The sequence below is a fragment of the Nestor notabilis genome, unplaced genomic scaffold (assembly GCF_000696875.1).
Source record: "Nestor notabilis isolate BGI_N333 unplaced genomic scaffold, ASM69687v1 scaffold2639, whole genome shotgun sequence".
Lineage (NCBI taxonomy): Eukaryota > Metazoa > Chordata > Aves > Psittaciformes > Psittacidae > Nestor > Nestor notabilis.
Window position 1 is genome coordinate 67,194 of NW_009942267.1, and position 15,421 is coordinate 82,614.

General features: G+C 37.2%; 1 protein-coding gene across 1 annotated transcript in view; it reads right to left on the minus strand.

Moving 5' to 3' along the window:
- Positions 1-926: 926 nt before the first annotated feature.
- The window catches only part of DLG5 (discs, large homolog 5 (Drosophila)), a gene marked incomplete at its 5' end in the record, with an annotated part of 55,489 nt that continues 40,994 nt past the window's right edge, over positions 927-15,421 (minus strand). Inside the window, 12 exons of the mRNA XM_010021302.1 lie at positions 927-1,744; positions 5,467-5,576; positions 7,358-7,467; positions 8,279-8,406; positions 8,596-8,739; positions 9,427-9,623; positions 10,757-10,927; positions 11,238-11,386; positions 12,316-12,499; positions 12,881-13,045; positions 13,734-13,867; positions 14,779-14,941. Of these exons, the coding sequence (XP_010019604.1) occupies positions 1,641-1,744; positions 5,467-5,576; positions 7,358-7,467; positions 8,279-8,406; positions 8,596-8,739; positions 9,427-9,623; positions 10,757-10,927; positions 11,238-11,386; positions 12,316-12,499; positions 12,881-13,045; positions 13,734-13,867; positions 14,779-14,941 (1,759 nt within the window). The remainder of the gene's footprint in view (positions 1,745-5,466; positions 5,577-7,357; positions 7,468-8,278; positions 8,407-8,595; positions 8,740-9,426; positions 9,624-10,756; positions 10,928-11,237; positions 11,387-12,315; positions 12,500-12,880; positions 13,046-13,733; positions 13,868-14,778; positions 14,942-15,421) is intronic.

A 15,421-nucleotide genomic window follows, 5' to 3' on the forward strand; every position in this document is an offset into this window, starting at 1 on the left:
GTACCTGTCTGTTTCAGTTGTACCACTGGAGTCTACTCTGACCTCAAACTTTAAAAAACAAACAAAAAATGAGATAAACAAAAAAAAAACAACTTCTGTCCCTCACCATGAGAAGTACTTTGACTAGTAATTCATCCATACAATTTCCTATTTTTAATTTATATATATACAGTATTATAATAGTATGACATTACTATATAAAATACTATATATATATAGTATGTATTATAGTTCAAAATACTCTATATAGCATACAACTATATAGATACTATATGAAGTATTTTGAACTATAAAATAGCATCTGTAAAACAGAATTTAAGATCAGATCTTTCTTTTGAAGAACTGTGCAAGAAGAATCCCTTTTTTCAATTAAAAAAAGCTGCAAACAGAAGCAAAACTACAGCCTGTAGTGTAAAAGTAGAAACCTACATAATGAAATGTTAGGAACGGTGACCAAGAAGCAGTTCTATTCATATGACATTTTGAAAACAATTAAAATACAGTACCCAAGAAATATGGCACAAGAGACAGAAGAGACAGGTACAAAACCTGTGTTAGGAACACAGAGTCAGATGTGCAATAAACAAAAAAGGAACTGATACAATGGAATTTGTACAATATGTAAGTAGGTATTGCAACCAAAACTAAACGATCGCTTATTTTTTGACAGTGAGAACACTAACAACTTAGTACCTTACTAAAGGCTTTTAATCAAAGCCCTACAACTGTGGCTGCTCTTAAATAAAAACAATCTATGTGAATGCTATACACTGAAGTACAAAGCTTAAGAATTACCCTGCAAAATTGCACCAACATAAGCTTTCCATATTTACAGTATCTAAAAAGTGACAGAACACAGCATGCTAGGCCTAGCTTATGACTCTTCCCCACCAGTACTTAATCCAGGCCCAACAACCAAAAATTATTATTTTTCAACACACATTAAGCTTGGATTGTTCAGATATATTATGACGTTTAAATATTAAATTCATGCATAAAACAAGAAACGATATCTTTGACAGACAAGAGCTGACAGGATACAAACAGTGGTCTGCCCTGTAAAGGAGTGTACTTCCTTCTGAGCTTACTCCCAAGACGTACCGATTCAATCCCATGTTATTACCTGGCTGTCAAGTCAACAATGTGCTTAAAAATGGTCAAAATGAACTAAGAGTCATGTTGCACATAAACCATTCATTCATACTCAGAAATTTCACTCCGTGTTGGAGAGTTACCTCATTAAGTGAAAGGACACAGTTAAAAAAAAAAAACCAAAACAAAACAAGACATTCAAGTAAACAGCAACAACCAAATACTTCGAAAAAGTTTTTGTAAACTTGCCGTTCTACAGGGTTCTGCAGCATTGTTAAATTCTTTACTCATGGACAAGTACATGCAGGTCACAACCCCTCATGGCAACCTGTCATGCGTACACGTATGACATAAGAGACAAGCTCGATGAAGTGATCTACCCCTTCTCACGTGCCTCCTTGGGTCCTTATGTTCAGTGTTATCATTCCCCTTCATGAAACAGAAATCACTTATGGATATCTTTATAAAGACAGAAATGGACTGAGTCCGTTGGATAGAAAGTTAGTTGGTTATTTATATCTGCAAAGTAGTTTCACAGCAAAATAAATTTACAGCGGGCCAGCTGGGATCCACAGGACTTTGTTTTGTTCTTGATCTACAGTCGTCATAATCTGAGTGCAAATGCTTGAAAGGGCTCCTCCTTGGACGATGCCTGGAGAAAAAGAAACACCCCCCTAAATGAGACTGAAGCAAACTGTTGAGACTAATTACAAGAGCAGTCTTCTGCATTTTTCTGCAAAATGTTTATCAACAGATCAGAACTCATCTACCCAGTTCAGTATTTGCCACATGCATGATTCTACTAAAACAAGGAAAAGAACAAACAGAGCAAAGAGGTCAAGCATTCAATACACAATTTCTTCTGTTAGCTCTTAAAACAGGCCAGGGCAATGACAGAACTGATGGCTACAGTCAACTAAGGCAACTGTTTAGTTAAAGGCCTCAATGTACTATTTTCAGAGGCATCAGGTGGCAAAGTTTAAGTCTAAAGATGGTCAGAACCTGTTACAATAAACCTCTGTTCAGCATGTGGTGTTAGGAGTTTTATATTTACATGGTAATATACATAGAGACTATAGCTGTAGCAACTAGAAACTATTTACAAATATTAGAAGTAAATTATGAAGCAGCTCACAGATTGTTGAGCTGAATAAAACAGCAGCAGTTCCTACTCAAATTCTTACTGTCAACTACATTCAAGGAACAAAAGGCCAACAAGAAACAACTCCCTGAAAATCAATTCAGAAGATAAATGAGCACTTTGCATTCTAAACATGACAGTCATAAAAAGTAAAATGCCAACACTGAGACCAGAGAGGAGAATGTATTAGCTTTAAGCCTTAAAAAGTGAGGAACTTCATGACTCAAGAAATATGTCAGCAAAGCCTCTGGCTTAAGGTATTATTTACTTTTTTGAAAAGAGGCAATTTGATCTTATGTAAAATGTTACTTGACTCTGCAGTATATATTACAGTTAACGATGTCAGATGAGTTTGGACACAGAACGCAGTAACCAACAAGGTCTATGAAAGGTGACAAACAGCAGCGGGGAAGTGATTCAGATAACACAACATGCTCACAACTTGGTACAGGAAACAAAGCCAACTTGATAGGGTTGTGAGTCAAAAAATGTACTTCATGACGTAGTTACAGAACTCAGTTCTGAAAGAAAGAGTTTCATACAGCTTCATCAGAAAGCTGCCATTTCAGAATTAATTAACTACCCTGACAGAATTAAATCTGGCCAGGGACATTAAGGGCAACAAGAAAAGCTTCCATAGGTACACTGGGTATAAAAGGAAGACTAGGGCACTTTCAGAAGGAAACAGGAGACCTGGTTACCAAGGACATGGAGAAGGCTGAGGTACTCAATGACATTTTTGCTTCAGTCTTCACTGGCAAGAGCTCCAGCCACAACACCCAAGTAACAGAAGACAAAGGCAGGAACTTGAAGAATGAAGAACTGTCCTTTGCAGGAGAAGATCCGGTTTTAGACCATCTAAGGAACCCAGGGGTGCATGAGTCCATGGGACCTGACAAGATGCATTAGCAGGTCCTGACAGAACTGGCAGATGAAGCGGCTAAGCCACTATCCATCATATTTGAGAAGGTGTGGCAGCCTGGTGAAGTTCCCACTGAACAGAAATGGGGAAACACAACTCCCATTTTTAAAAAGGGCAAAAAGGAAGACTTGGGAAAACTACAGGCTGGTCAGTCTCACCTTGGTGCCTGGCAAGATCATGGAGCAGATCCTCCTGGAAACTATGCTAGAGCACATGGACAATAAGGGTGTGATTGGTGACAGCCAACATGGCTTCACTAAGGACAAATCGTGACTGACAAATTGAGGCTTTCCATAACAGGGCTACAATGTTGGAGGATAAGGGAAGAGCAACAAATATCTGCCTGGGTTTGTGCGGGACAGTGTCAAATGTCTTGCACAACAACCTTGTCTCTCAACTGGAGAAGCATGGATTTGATGGATGGACTGCTCGGTGGATAAGGAATTGGCTGGACGGTTGCACTCAAACAGTTGTGGTCAGTAGCTCAGTGTCCAAGTGGACATCAGTAATGAGAGGTGTTCCTCAGGGGTCAGTACTGGGACCAGTGCTGTTCAGTATCTTTGTCAATGACATGGGCAGTGGGATTGAGTGCACCTTCAGCAAGTTTGCTGAAGACACCAAGCTGTGTGGTGGGGTCAGCATGCTGGAGGGTAGGGATGCCATCCAGAGGGACACTGACAGGCTTGAGAAGGGGCCTGTGCAAACCTCATGAAGTTCAATAAGGCCAAGCGCAAAGTCCAGCACCTGGGTCGGGGCTATCGCAAGCATAAATACAAGCTAAGTGGAGAAGAGATTCAGAGCAGCCCTGAGGAGGACGGACTTCGGTATGCTGATTGACAAAAAGCTCAACATGAGCTGGCAGTGTGCCCTCGCAGCCCAGAAAGCCGATCATATGCTGGGCTGCATAAGAAGGAGCGTGACCAGCAGGTTGAGAGAGGTGACTCTCCCTCTCTACTCCCCCTCTCCTGAGACCCCATCTGGAGCACTGCATTCAGTGCTGGGGCCCCTAGTACAAGAAGGACATGGACCTATTGTAGTGAGTCCAGAGGAGGGCCTCAAAGATGATCAGAGAGCCAGGGCAACTCTCCTATGAAGACAGACTGAGAAGAATTGGGCTTGTTCAGCCTGGGGAAGAGAAGGCTCCAGGGAGACCTCAGAGCAGCCTTCCAGTACCCTAAATGGGGGCCTACAAGAAATCTGGAAAGGGATTTTTTACAAGTACAAAGGGGAATGGAAATTGAAAGAGGGTAGATTTAGATTAGATATTAGGAAGAAATTCTTTACTGTGAGGGTGGTGAAGCACTGAAATAGGTTGCCCAGAGATGTTGTGGATGTCTCATCCCTGGAAGTGTTCAAGGCCAGGATGGACAGGGCTTTAATTAACCTGGTCTAATGGCTGGTGTCTGTGCCTGCAGCAGGGGTGTTGGAACTTCCAACCCAAATCCTTCTACGATTCTATGTCCAACATATCTATCTACATACTTATTTTATGCACAACATTATAATTTCAACAAGCCTAAATGTCAATGCAGTTTGAACACCAATCCTCTCTGACTACCAGCATCTGGAAATGTTGATGACAGCTGTAGTCCACTGTACTTGGCACTAACAGAGGGAGACCCTTGCCACAGGGCATGCGGCAAAATACACACAGGACTCTCTTAGACTGAGTGCTACTTTCATTATCAGGGTGAAATTAAAATGCAACAAATGACTTAACAAGGAGCAGAAGATAATATGTGGTGATGTAATCTGACCATGCACACTGTCTGTGAAGGTTTAGTATGTGCCATTTAAGCGAGCATTTTTATGGCTATTAGATACCACATAACTGATTTTGTTGAGAATTTGCAGCTTCCCTAAGTATGCACTGAGGTAGCTGTATACTGAAAACATCTCCCTTTTCTCTCTTGTACTTGGCCAGTATACGCCTCAAAATATTTCTGTAAAAATCCCATTGTTTGGGGGGATGAAAAGTTGGGATTTGACTGGTTTAGTGGTGGCATATTTTGCCTTATTTCATTTTTTTCCTTTTAAATTTTGCTGCCATTAACATCAAGGTGGCTAGAATTTTGTCCACATTCTTTTGAATGCATGTGGAACCACGTGGAAATATATTCCGAAATAAGCAGAGACAATTTCCAAACACAATTTTCTTTCTCTACTAAAAATAACAGTATCAACTACAATTCAAGATTCATATACTTTATGATGTTAAAAAGGCCTCTATAGTTGAATTTAATTATTCCGAATTAAAATGCATGCTTGAAATGCCACTGTATTCCTAGTGAAATGCTCATGAAATACTAACCTGTAAAGTACTTGCTATACTCTTGTTCAATTTTTTGAGCTGTCTCAAACTGTTCTTTGGAATGTTTCTGGGTAACTTTGTCCCTCAGGAAGATTGGGTCTTTTTGCTCTCTGCAAAAAAGAAAGAAAAAAAGAAAAACCTTTTATAAGAGTGGGTTTTTTTTTTCTTTAAATGGACTTGAAATTATTACCTCCAGTTATGTGAATGTGAAAGGCTAACTAATTTGCAAGCATAACACTGTGCATAGAGTGCCATCTACTGTGTTTCAGCAGTATCAGCATAATTGACAGGATTGTTTCAGTGCTAACAAATTTATTTGCTTTCAGATCAAGACAGTATTCCTTTAAAGTCTCAGAGATTGAGAGAGGGTTAAGGGAGAAAGAGTAATTTTTTCCACTTCATGTGAATCGGATCATTATTTCATATACACTCCAGTACTCGCCACACAAAGCTGGGCTCAAATACTGCTCTTTTAAGGGTTTGAAGTATCAAGCATCAAGCAAATAGAATATTTCCATGTCATCTTATGCATGGCACTTTTTTAGATTACTTTTTCTATTACTGAAATAAAATAAGAAAAAAGATAGCAAAATATAAATGGGAAAGAAACCAACAAACATTTCAATTCCTATCAAGGCTTGTAACAGTCTCCTCCAATTCTGACTTGGGGTTCCCAATAAAGGATTCTATTTCAAAGGAATCGGAATTTATAATCAACTAGTAAGGCCTTATAAATAGGTACTGAAACAATAAAAACATAGTTTCTTACAGCAGTGAGAGAAGCAGCATGGATTTATTTAATAAATAAATTTGCTACTGAACTAACCAATCACTGCTGCATAGCATTTCAGAGAATGCCAACTGGACCTGTGCTATATCAAAAAGACTGTTTGGAAAAACCTTTGGTGCTCATAATAGGCAGAGACAATGTGCCACTGCACCTTATTTTGATGACTGCTAGAAATCTTTGCGTGTCTAGTTCAACCACTCTCTGTCACTTTCAAAAAAAAAAAAAAAAAAAAAAAAAAAAAGAAATAGCTGCAATGGTCATCATTCCATTTCCAAAGGGGCTCAAGACATGACAGTTACATTTGCCATCCAAATGCATGATCCTACTGTGGTAATGAAATACACTACATTGCATTATGTCTTGCTTCTACTTGAAAGTGGTGATACTTACCTTCTTTGTTAAATAGATAGTCATCAAATTTACCTACAGATCAAGAATATAAGAAGTCTTCAACTTGCAAAATTAAGATAGCACAAGTATAAGACCTCTCAACAAAACTTTCTTAATACTTCTGTTGGGAGATTATGTCACTTCTTCTATCAAAACATGAGAAGGCTTACTTAAACATTAGGGGAAAGACTGTGGTTTGTTACTCCTGTGTTCTGTTCCTGCCTCTGTTTGAGCAGGAAATTCTCAATTACTGAAAGAGCATGGCCTGAGAAGACCACAGTATATGAACTCCATGGCAAAACGGACCTTCCCTTGCTGTTTTCACTGAAGACTGAAGGTAGGAAAGCTGAGGTTACAAATCAATAGGCACCGCATCCACACACTTGGGCCCACTGAGAGGACGAATAGCTCTTTGCATGGTCACCACTTCACTGTATTATGGTTTCATACAAAGGTGAGCAGGAAAGATCTGAGTGTCTCCTGGAGTACATTCAGTTTAGTCTACATTGTTTAATTTCTTTGAAAGATTCACTTAATTGTCATGCAACAAAAATGAAGTTAAGACCATTTACCTCTCAGCAGTTTCTATGATTAATTTCCACATTATTTTTAAAGGATTTAAGATGACTAGGATGAAAAAGAATAATAAAGGGAACAAGCTTATTTTAAGCTACAATAAACATCCCTGAACTATACCTCTCACAGACTTACTTGATTTGTTTAGCATTTTTGTAGCGAATAAAAATTACAATAGGGTAGATATGAACACTGTGGAGCCGTTCGATGGCATGAGGAGCGATGTCAAGCAGACAATGACAATCCTAAAATCAAATGTAAATGCAAAACACTCATTCAGTTAGAAAGCACAAGCACACATGCAAATCCCCCATTTCTTCCCCTACTTAAATCATAGCAACCCAACATAATTCCCTCCACATTTAGCATTTTGGGGCTACTGAGCAATTTGTACCCAAAGGATTTAAAACAAAAATACAGAAGATGAAAAAACTGCAAGAAATTCCATTCGTAGTACCAAAAGCATGCACTGATAGAAATAAAAGTATTTGAAAAACTAATGAAATGAAAACTCAGGTTGAAATATATGTAATACATTTTTTTTTCAAATCTAAATATTCATATTCATTTTATTGTTCAGAAGTTGTAATCAAAAACAACTGCTAAAGTAGTAAGACTTTCTGTGTGATTTGAGACAAAACTATAAGCAATGAACAGACTTTAATTAAAATGTCTCCAGAATTATTATAATGTTTATGTTCTATATTAAATTGAATAGTTAGAAAACCTAAATCCTCATTTTAGGGGGTAGGGAGTGGAATCTATGAAAAATATACTTTATTTAATAACAAAATAATTTCTAACTTTATTTAATAATACTGTAAAAGAATATGGACATTCCTAGTTTCTACAAAGGTGAGCTTGCATAAGATAATATTTAAATCTTTAAAGAGCTATATGTCAGTGAGGTAAATTTTATTTTACTCAGTGGCCTACGGAATGATTCTCTGAATGTCTTGAAAGAGAACAATATTAACATAATTTCCACCCCCGCCAACATAGTACGACCACATATTGCAAACTGTGCAAAGAACTACAGCAATAAAATTGACTCACCTTTTCTGTTATCTCTTTTATTGAAGCTACAGTTGTCACATCAAAATGCCCACTCCTCCGTTTATAATCAATAAACAGACAATCCTTCACACCCCGTTCAATGGCTTGTTGGGAAGCTTTCATAACCTCTGTTTCACAGAATCAGAGAGATCCACTTTTATTACTATTCCTTAGGCACAGACTAAGGCTAATGAAACAAGGTCTGCAAATTCAGATTCTTGGGGTTTTTCCCACGTTTGTGCTACCACTTAGATCATGTATATAGATGTTACTATGTATTCTAAGCAAGGATAAATTGATTATATTTGCACACTTACCAAGAGGACATCTGCAAAATTTTCCAGGTGATTCTTTGACCAACATGTCTTTCACAGCATCAAGTAAAGGTCCTAGAATAAGGACAGGCCTAGGAGAGGTACAGTCCACTTTCTGTACACGCTGATATGCCAGACTTGAAGAATCTACAGACACAAAAGAGTTACTTTTAAAAGTAAAAATTATTTTCCTGGCATTCCTCAGATCAGTAGAAGCACCCTAACTATGAAAACAAGTCTCTTGCAAGGGATAAAGGTCTTGACAAGAACAAAAAATGCTCAGTAGCCATTAATGTAATTTTCTCCACTCGACAGCTTGAAATAGATGTTTTTCTAATTGAACTTGGTGCTTCCCACATATATACACACTTTAAACTGTGTAAAAGTTTGTTGAGCTTTTCCAAGGAAGTAAACATTACAACCAACATGATTTTTGCTGAGGAGTAAAGAAATAGAATTGAAGATTTTTGAGCTGTGCCCAGCATTTCTGTCTAGTCTAAGCAACCTGGACAGAAATTAAATAGTTGAAAGGAAGACCAAAACCATGCATCAAAAAGCAATCCCCCTCCACAAATGAAGTGTTACTGCTAATAGATCTAAGAATAAACTTAAAAAAAAAAACAACAAACCCAAAACAACCCAAACTTGAAACACTCTGGCTTGTTATTTAATAATTAAAAAAAATTATTAAAAGTAATGTACATGGCACATATGATCACCATTTGTATTCAGACCAACCACAAAGCAACATTATTTGTTGTGACATGCTGCAACTGCTTAAAAATAGAAGAGAAAGAAAGGCAACCCCCTGTGAAGTATAACAAAGGTACTTGCCATCCAAGAAAGGAATTGAATCTGTACTGATTGTATCAAGAGCCAGTAGATCCTTTCCATCTTTGGAACCACTTCGCTTGTGTTTATGCTTTCTTCTGAAGAATGACCTCCGTGCTGCTGCTGACAATGTCTTAGATGAGCTGTTTTCATCTTTAGTCTCAGACATGCTGTGCCTCCTATAGAATTCCTGATCCATCCTATAATGAAACAGACTACATAGTTGGTATTTAAAATTAACTTTTTAAATTTTTTTGACAAACAGTATCACCGCTGCTTCTGGAACACACTGGAATTGATCATCTCAAGCCTTAGCCTGAGCATCTTCATCACAGAAAGTTAATCAGAAAGAAACATTAAAATAAATCAAATAACAAGCATCTGAAAACCTCACGCTAGCATCAGTTCCTCAGTATTCTTACAGTACAAATAGCAGCATGGCACAGAGGGTGACCACTCTGACAGCCAGGGCAAAATTCTCCAAGGCAAAACCAGCAGCAGGTACTTGCCCATAAAGTCAGCCTTGCTCAGAATATCCAATCCTTTCTATGAAGCTGCATGTTATACTAATCCTTACAAATAAATTATTAGCAATCCAGAACAGTAATTTCAGGAAGTTTTATTTTAAATGAGCACAAATTTTTTTTCCAAATAACACATATAATGTGTAGTTGGTTTTACTATCCATCTTCAGTAACAAGCCTATCAATGATATGCATGGGCCTGTATGTATATATTGTACTTCTATATATTCCACATAGTACCATTGTCCCACTGTCAGAATGGATTTTGAGTTATGACATGGAGAGAAGACTAAAAGAAGAAAAGGAAAACAGCAAACAAATAATGTTAAAACGGGAAAAAAAAAATCACTAAGTGGTAACTAATGTGATTTCAGTAACAATGGAAAAATTTTAGTTCCTGCATACTCCTCTTAACTGCTCTACCAACTTTAGGAGGTTGTGGAGGATACACAGTCTTACAATAATGTTGCTGTCCACAGACAACTAAAACCACTGATACTTCCCAAGAATGACTGTAATAATCTTGGATTAAAGGATATTTTTTGCTGTGGTTACTCTCACTTTTGTTATTGAATTATCTATCACAACACTGATTATGTATCATTTCCATTTCTAGTTTACTTTTTAGTAACATTAAAAACAACTTGGTAGAGCAATATATTTAATTCAATGCTATTAAAATGTGCCATCCTTAAAATGTCATGTCTAAGAATTAGTATCTACCAGAAAGAATAGAAGCAAACAAGTCTTTTATACCACATCTCACAAGTCAGACTTTTAAAGACTGTAAGATAAGTGAGGTCACTCACATATATTTACTTGGAATCTGTCCTCTTTCCAGCTTCTGAGCATTCTCATCTAGCTGCCAAGCCATCCAGCAACCAAAGTTTCCCTGTGGTAGAGTGTCATCAACATACAAAATGTCATCCTTCTTAAAGCTTAAATCCTGTTCCACCTCTGCCAGACGGTCATAAAGTGCTCTAGAAGGGAAGACATAAAGAAGTTCCGCAACTGATCTCCATCAACTCAACGGAAGAACATGCATATTTATGTTGCAAAAAGTTAAGAGGTTAGCAGCACATGCTACATTTCAAAAGCATGCAAGCTTACAGTGAAACATGCAGACTTACTATGCTACAGATTGTGTATTCACTGTCAGAGACTAGCTGGGATAAACTGGTAAATTTTGAATTTAAAAAAAGTGATAAAACCGACGTAACACCTCTGTCATGATGGTCAGCATATTATCCTAACAGTCTTATGCTGTCATTACCAGTCTTGCTCAAATACCTGATATAGAATCCATCTCCAGGAAGTTCTTTTATCTTATTAAACTCTTCTATTCTATATTGTGTCTTTATTTTTATGTTTTCTCCAGGCTTCAACATTTCAAGATAAGCTTCCTCAGCTGTTTTATTTCGCATATCAATGGACCCATACTGCAAAACACAAAATACAGAAACCCTTTAGCGTGAAATTTTATCTTAACAAGCAACAGAATTAGGTGAGCTAGAAAAACATGCAAAAGAAGTTTGTCTTTACCACTGTCAGGCTTTATATACAAGTAAATCTTGTCTACTTAACTCTAGTATGGTTTGCACCTTAAGATGTCTAGCAGGAGACTGAGACATGGGGATGGAAAACAAACTACAGTGAACACAGCAGACATGCACCATGAGAGTCTGCACTTCTTTAAATAGTTTTCAATGTGTAAGCTGAGAAACATAAAATTCACACTGGAAAGAATTTAATATTTTTTTGGAAAGCAAGTGGTCTGAGAAAGTCAGAAACATAATTACAAAGCACAGTCTCCATCTGCATACTAGAGGCACTCAGTGAGTCTCAGTGCTCAGACAGAATCAATGCTCAGTTTTATCTGGAAAGCTCATAAACACAAATGTGTTTATAACCTTAACAGTCCTGCCAAGTAGATAAATATTCTCATTTCAGATACAGAAATCAGAGTCAGAGACATATTGCTAAGACATATTTCCCTAAACTCTCATTAGAATTTCTGTTTTGCAATTATCTTTCATATCCTTGCCTTTATCCTATATACAACAATAGGATTCAAAGCTTGCTATTTAGATGAAGAGAACAGGTGTTCATAATTCCAAGCAGATATACATTAGTCCTTCAAACTTGTGGGCAACTTGTGGTCTCAAGTGTCGTCATTCTCCAGGTCCGTATCATCCAGCTCTTCATATGCCACAGCACTCTCACCATTCTTATCCAGGTTTTGTGACAGGAACTCAAAATTTACAGAACATCTCCCATTCTGAGACAGCACAATTTTTTGTACAAAGTCCCTCTTTATACCATCCTAGATATTTTGTCAGTATGCTGCAGACTTTCCATGATAGCTTACCTCAAGTATCATGTCACCCAAGACAAGTCCATCAGGTCCTTTTGCTGGGCTATCATCATCTACATCTGAGACAAATATTCCATATAGGTTTCCACCACATATCTGGATCCCAAGATCAACTTGAGATTTTTTAACAACAACGGTTCTAGGTTCAGAGGTCTTTTTGTTTGTGTCCACAGGGCCCCTTTAGAAAGGAAGAAATAGCACATGTACTCCAATTTAGAACCTTGCATTGCATAAAATTAACTAGCCATCTGAATACATATTTACATTTTTCTTCAAAATAGGTCACCTACAAATACAGTCTTATAAGACAAACATCATATTCCTTGCAGAACTTCTTAACTAAATCAATCTTGCAGTAAAACTTTCTTCACTCTTTGCAAACCCTGTCTTTCAAAAACAGTCTGAACACATGCATCCTGGGGTCCACTTAACTTGTCTGCTGACTTATTTTAACCAGACACAGCATTCGCAGAAGTACACTTTGTTTTTTAATGCCCTTCACATCCCACATCCACCCTGACCATTTTTTTTCCTTAATGCAAAAAATTTTACTCTCTACCTTAAAGAATTCCGGGGACTTGTAGTTGGTGTGGTTTGCTTGGACGGGGGTGTCATCGTTCCTTCGTCCTGTTCACTTACAGTATCGATTACGGAATGATTGTCAGGCGTTGCAGCTCCACTGCCTTGAGGGGTGGAATGATTACTGACAGGTTCTAGGCGAGAACTAAGGGGGGTGCAGGGGAAGAGCAGAATAAAAGACTGGAGGGTTAGTATTTCACCAATGCCAAATATATTCCATGCAGTCAAAGTTTTTAATTTGGCCATAAATCAAGGGGAGAGAGTGGGGGGAACAGGACACAAAATGAAACAAAAACCAAACGAACAACCCCTCTCCCTCCCCCCTCAAAAAAACAATCTTAAACCTACCCCACAAATAAAACCCCCACAAAATTCAAACCAGCATGCCAAATAACCTATGTTCACCATAAGTTTAAGAAAAAGATAAAGTTCACTTCTGAGGTGTGATCATGCATCAAGTATTAAAAAAAAACAACAAAAAAACCCACAAAAAACCCCAAACAAAACAAAAAACAAACAAACAAAAAAACAAACAAACAAAAAAAATCCCCAATTTGAAGTACTACAATCTCATAATCCTAGGAAGAAATAATCTTTGGTTTTAGTTTAATGTATGTAAAGATTATGCTTTAATAAGAAAGAAAATAGAGTAGCTGCATCAAGCATTTTTATTTTCTTTTTGACAAGCAGGCAGTCATGTATTACTTTTCTAAGCAATCACGCTACAAATGTGCTGATGTTTGCAAACACACTACCTGTACAGAAGTTATCTACTAGCTAAATAACTGCATGGACCAGAGAGTAGTTTCTTTTCAAAGTCTAGCCAACTTTACCTTGATCGTGAATGATTGCCAAGCTGATACATATGCGGGTTATACTGAGCCAGAATAGTAATGGTGTCACACTGCTGTCCAATGATTAGTCGAGCCTGTTGCTCTGTAGCATTTCTCAAATTTATTCCATTAAACTAAGGAAAAAAACCGCACAAACCAGTAGGTCAAATTTTCAGATGCAAACTAACAAAATTGTTCTTTCACTCTCCTTATTAGTTTCTTGTCTATATGCTGACATACTTCCACTGGGGTAAATAGGAAGATGGAAGTGCTGCTATACAATGATTCCTAGTGTTTATTCACTGGAAAGAATTATTATCATTTCAAAATACTGGTAACCTGACCGTGAGTTTAAAAATCTTTTTACTATTGAAAGACCTAAACATTCATAGCTGTGTTATGATCTGATATCACTGATTAAACACAAGTTGGTTCAGATCATTGATCTTAATAAATTCACGATTTAAAGACACATTCAGATCCATGATCCATTCAGGTCCATTGTAGTATCGTCCACACACTGTGAAACAGATGATATTTTAGCATACATAAGCATGAATAGATCTAACATTTACAAAGCAGCTCTGTACTTTTCGAAATGCTTCTCCACATGTTTAATATTGTAAGCAGAAACATGACTTTAGCTGATCTAAAGCCTAGGCAAGTATTTTTAAACCAGGTATCTCAGGTAAGGATATGGCACAGCAACAGCAGCATGAAACATGGTACAAGCCAGCTGCATGAATTATCATTATCAGTCAGAGTATGGTGTTGGACTATATTGTTTTAGGTATTGAAACTAGCTTAAAACTTATTTACATAAGATGCAATGCAGATCTACTACCAAAAGACATTATTTTATGATAAAGCCTGACAAAATGTCACAACAATCACAATTACTGGAATATTACAATACAAAGTACCTTTTGCTACATCTCACAGTACACAAGCTTTCAGAAGACACTCTTTTAGGGAATTTAGTTATGACTGGATTCATATGAACTAATTCATTAAGCCATAGGAATAGTAGTAAGCAAACAATTACCTCTAATAACTGATCACCATACTCAAGGCCAGCTTGATGGGCAATGCTCCCACCTGTTACTTTAGAGACAAATATTCCACCATTTTCTCCGCTCACAATGGAAATCCCTAGTGGCTCAGAACCCTTCTGCACTTTAACATGACGTGGCTCTTCCATGTAGGGCCTTTTAGAGGAGACAGTTAAAACTGATTTGGACAAAATTGCACTTGAACCATCACAACGTCAAAGTTACATGCAATACGTTATGTCTGTCTGAAATGTAATAATAAAATAGATTTAAACAGTTACTTTTAAAAAATTTACTACCAACTGTCTTAAATGCATTCCTTTAAAATCATGCAATGTATTGGCAGAAGTAAATGTATACCAGGTACATGACAGCTCTAAAACATTATGGTAAATATGAATTATAAATAATACAGTGGTGAAGTTGGTAGGAAGAAGCTTCCAGACACATATTATATAAAAGTAATTGAACCACTGTATATAATATGTCATTTACAAACCATAGTCCAGAAAGGTATGTTACAAATACAAAAGCTGGGAGTCTTTATTGCCAGTGAAAATAAACATCATAAATAATAAGGTGGTAAACCAAAGGACAACAATGCACAAATACCAGATTTCATATCTGTATGTAGGG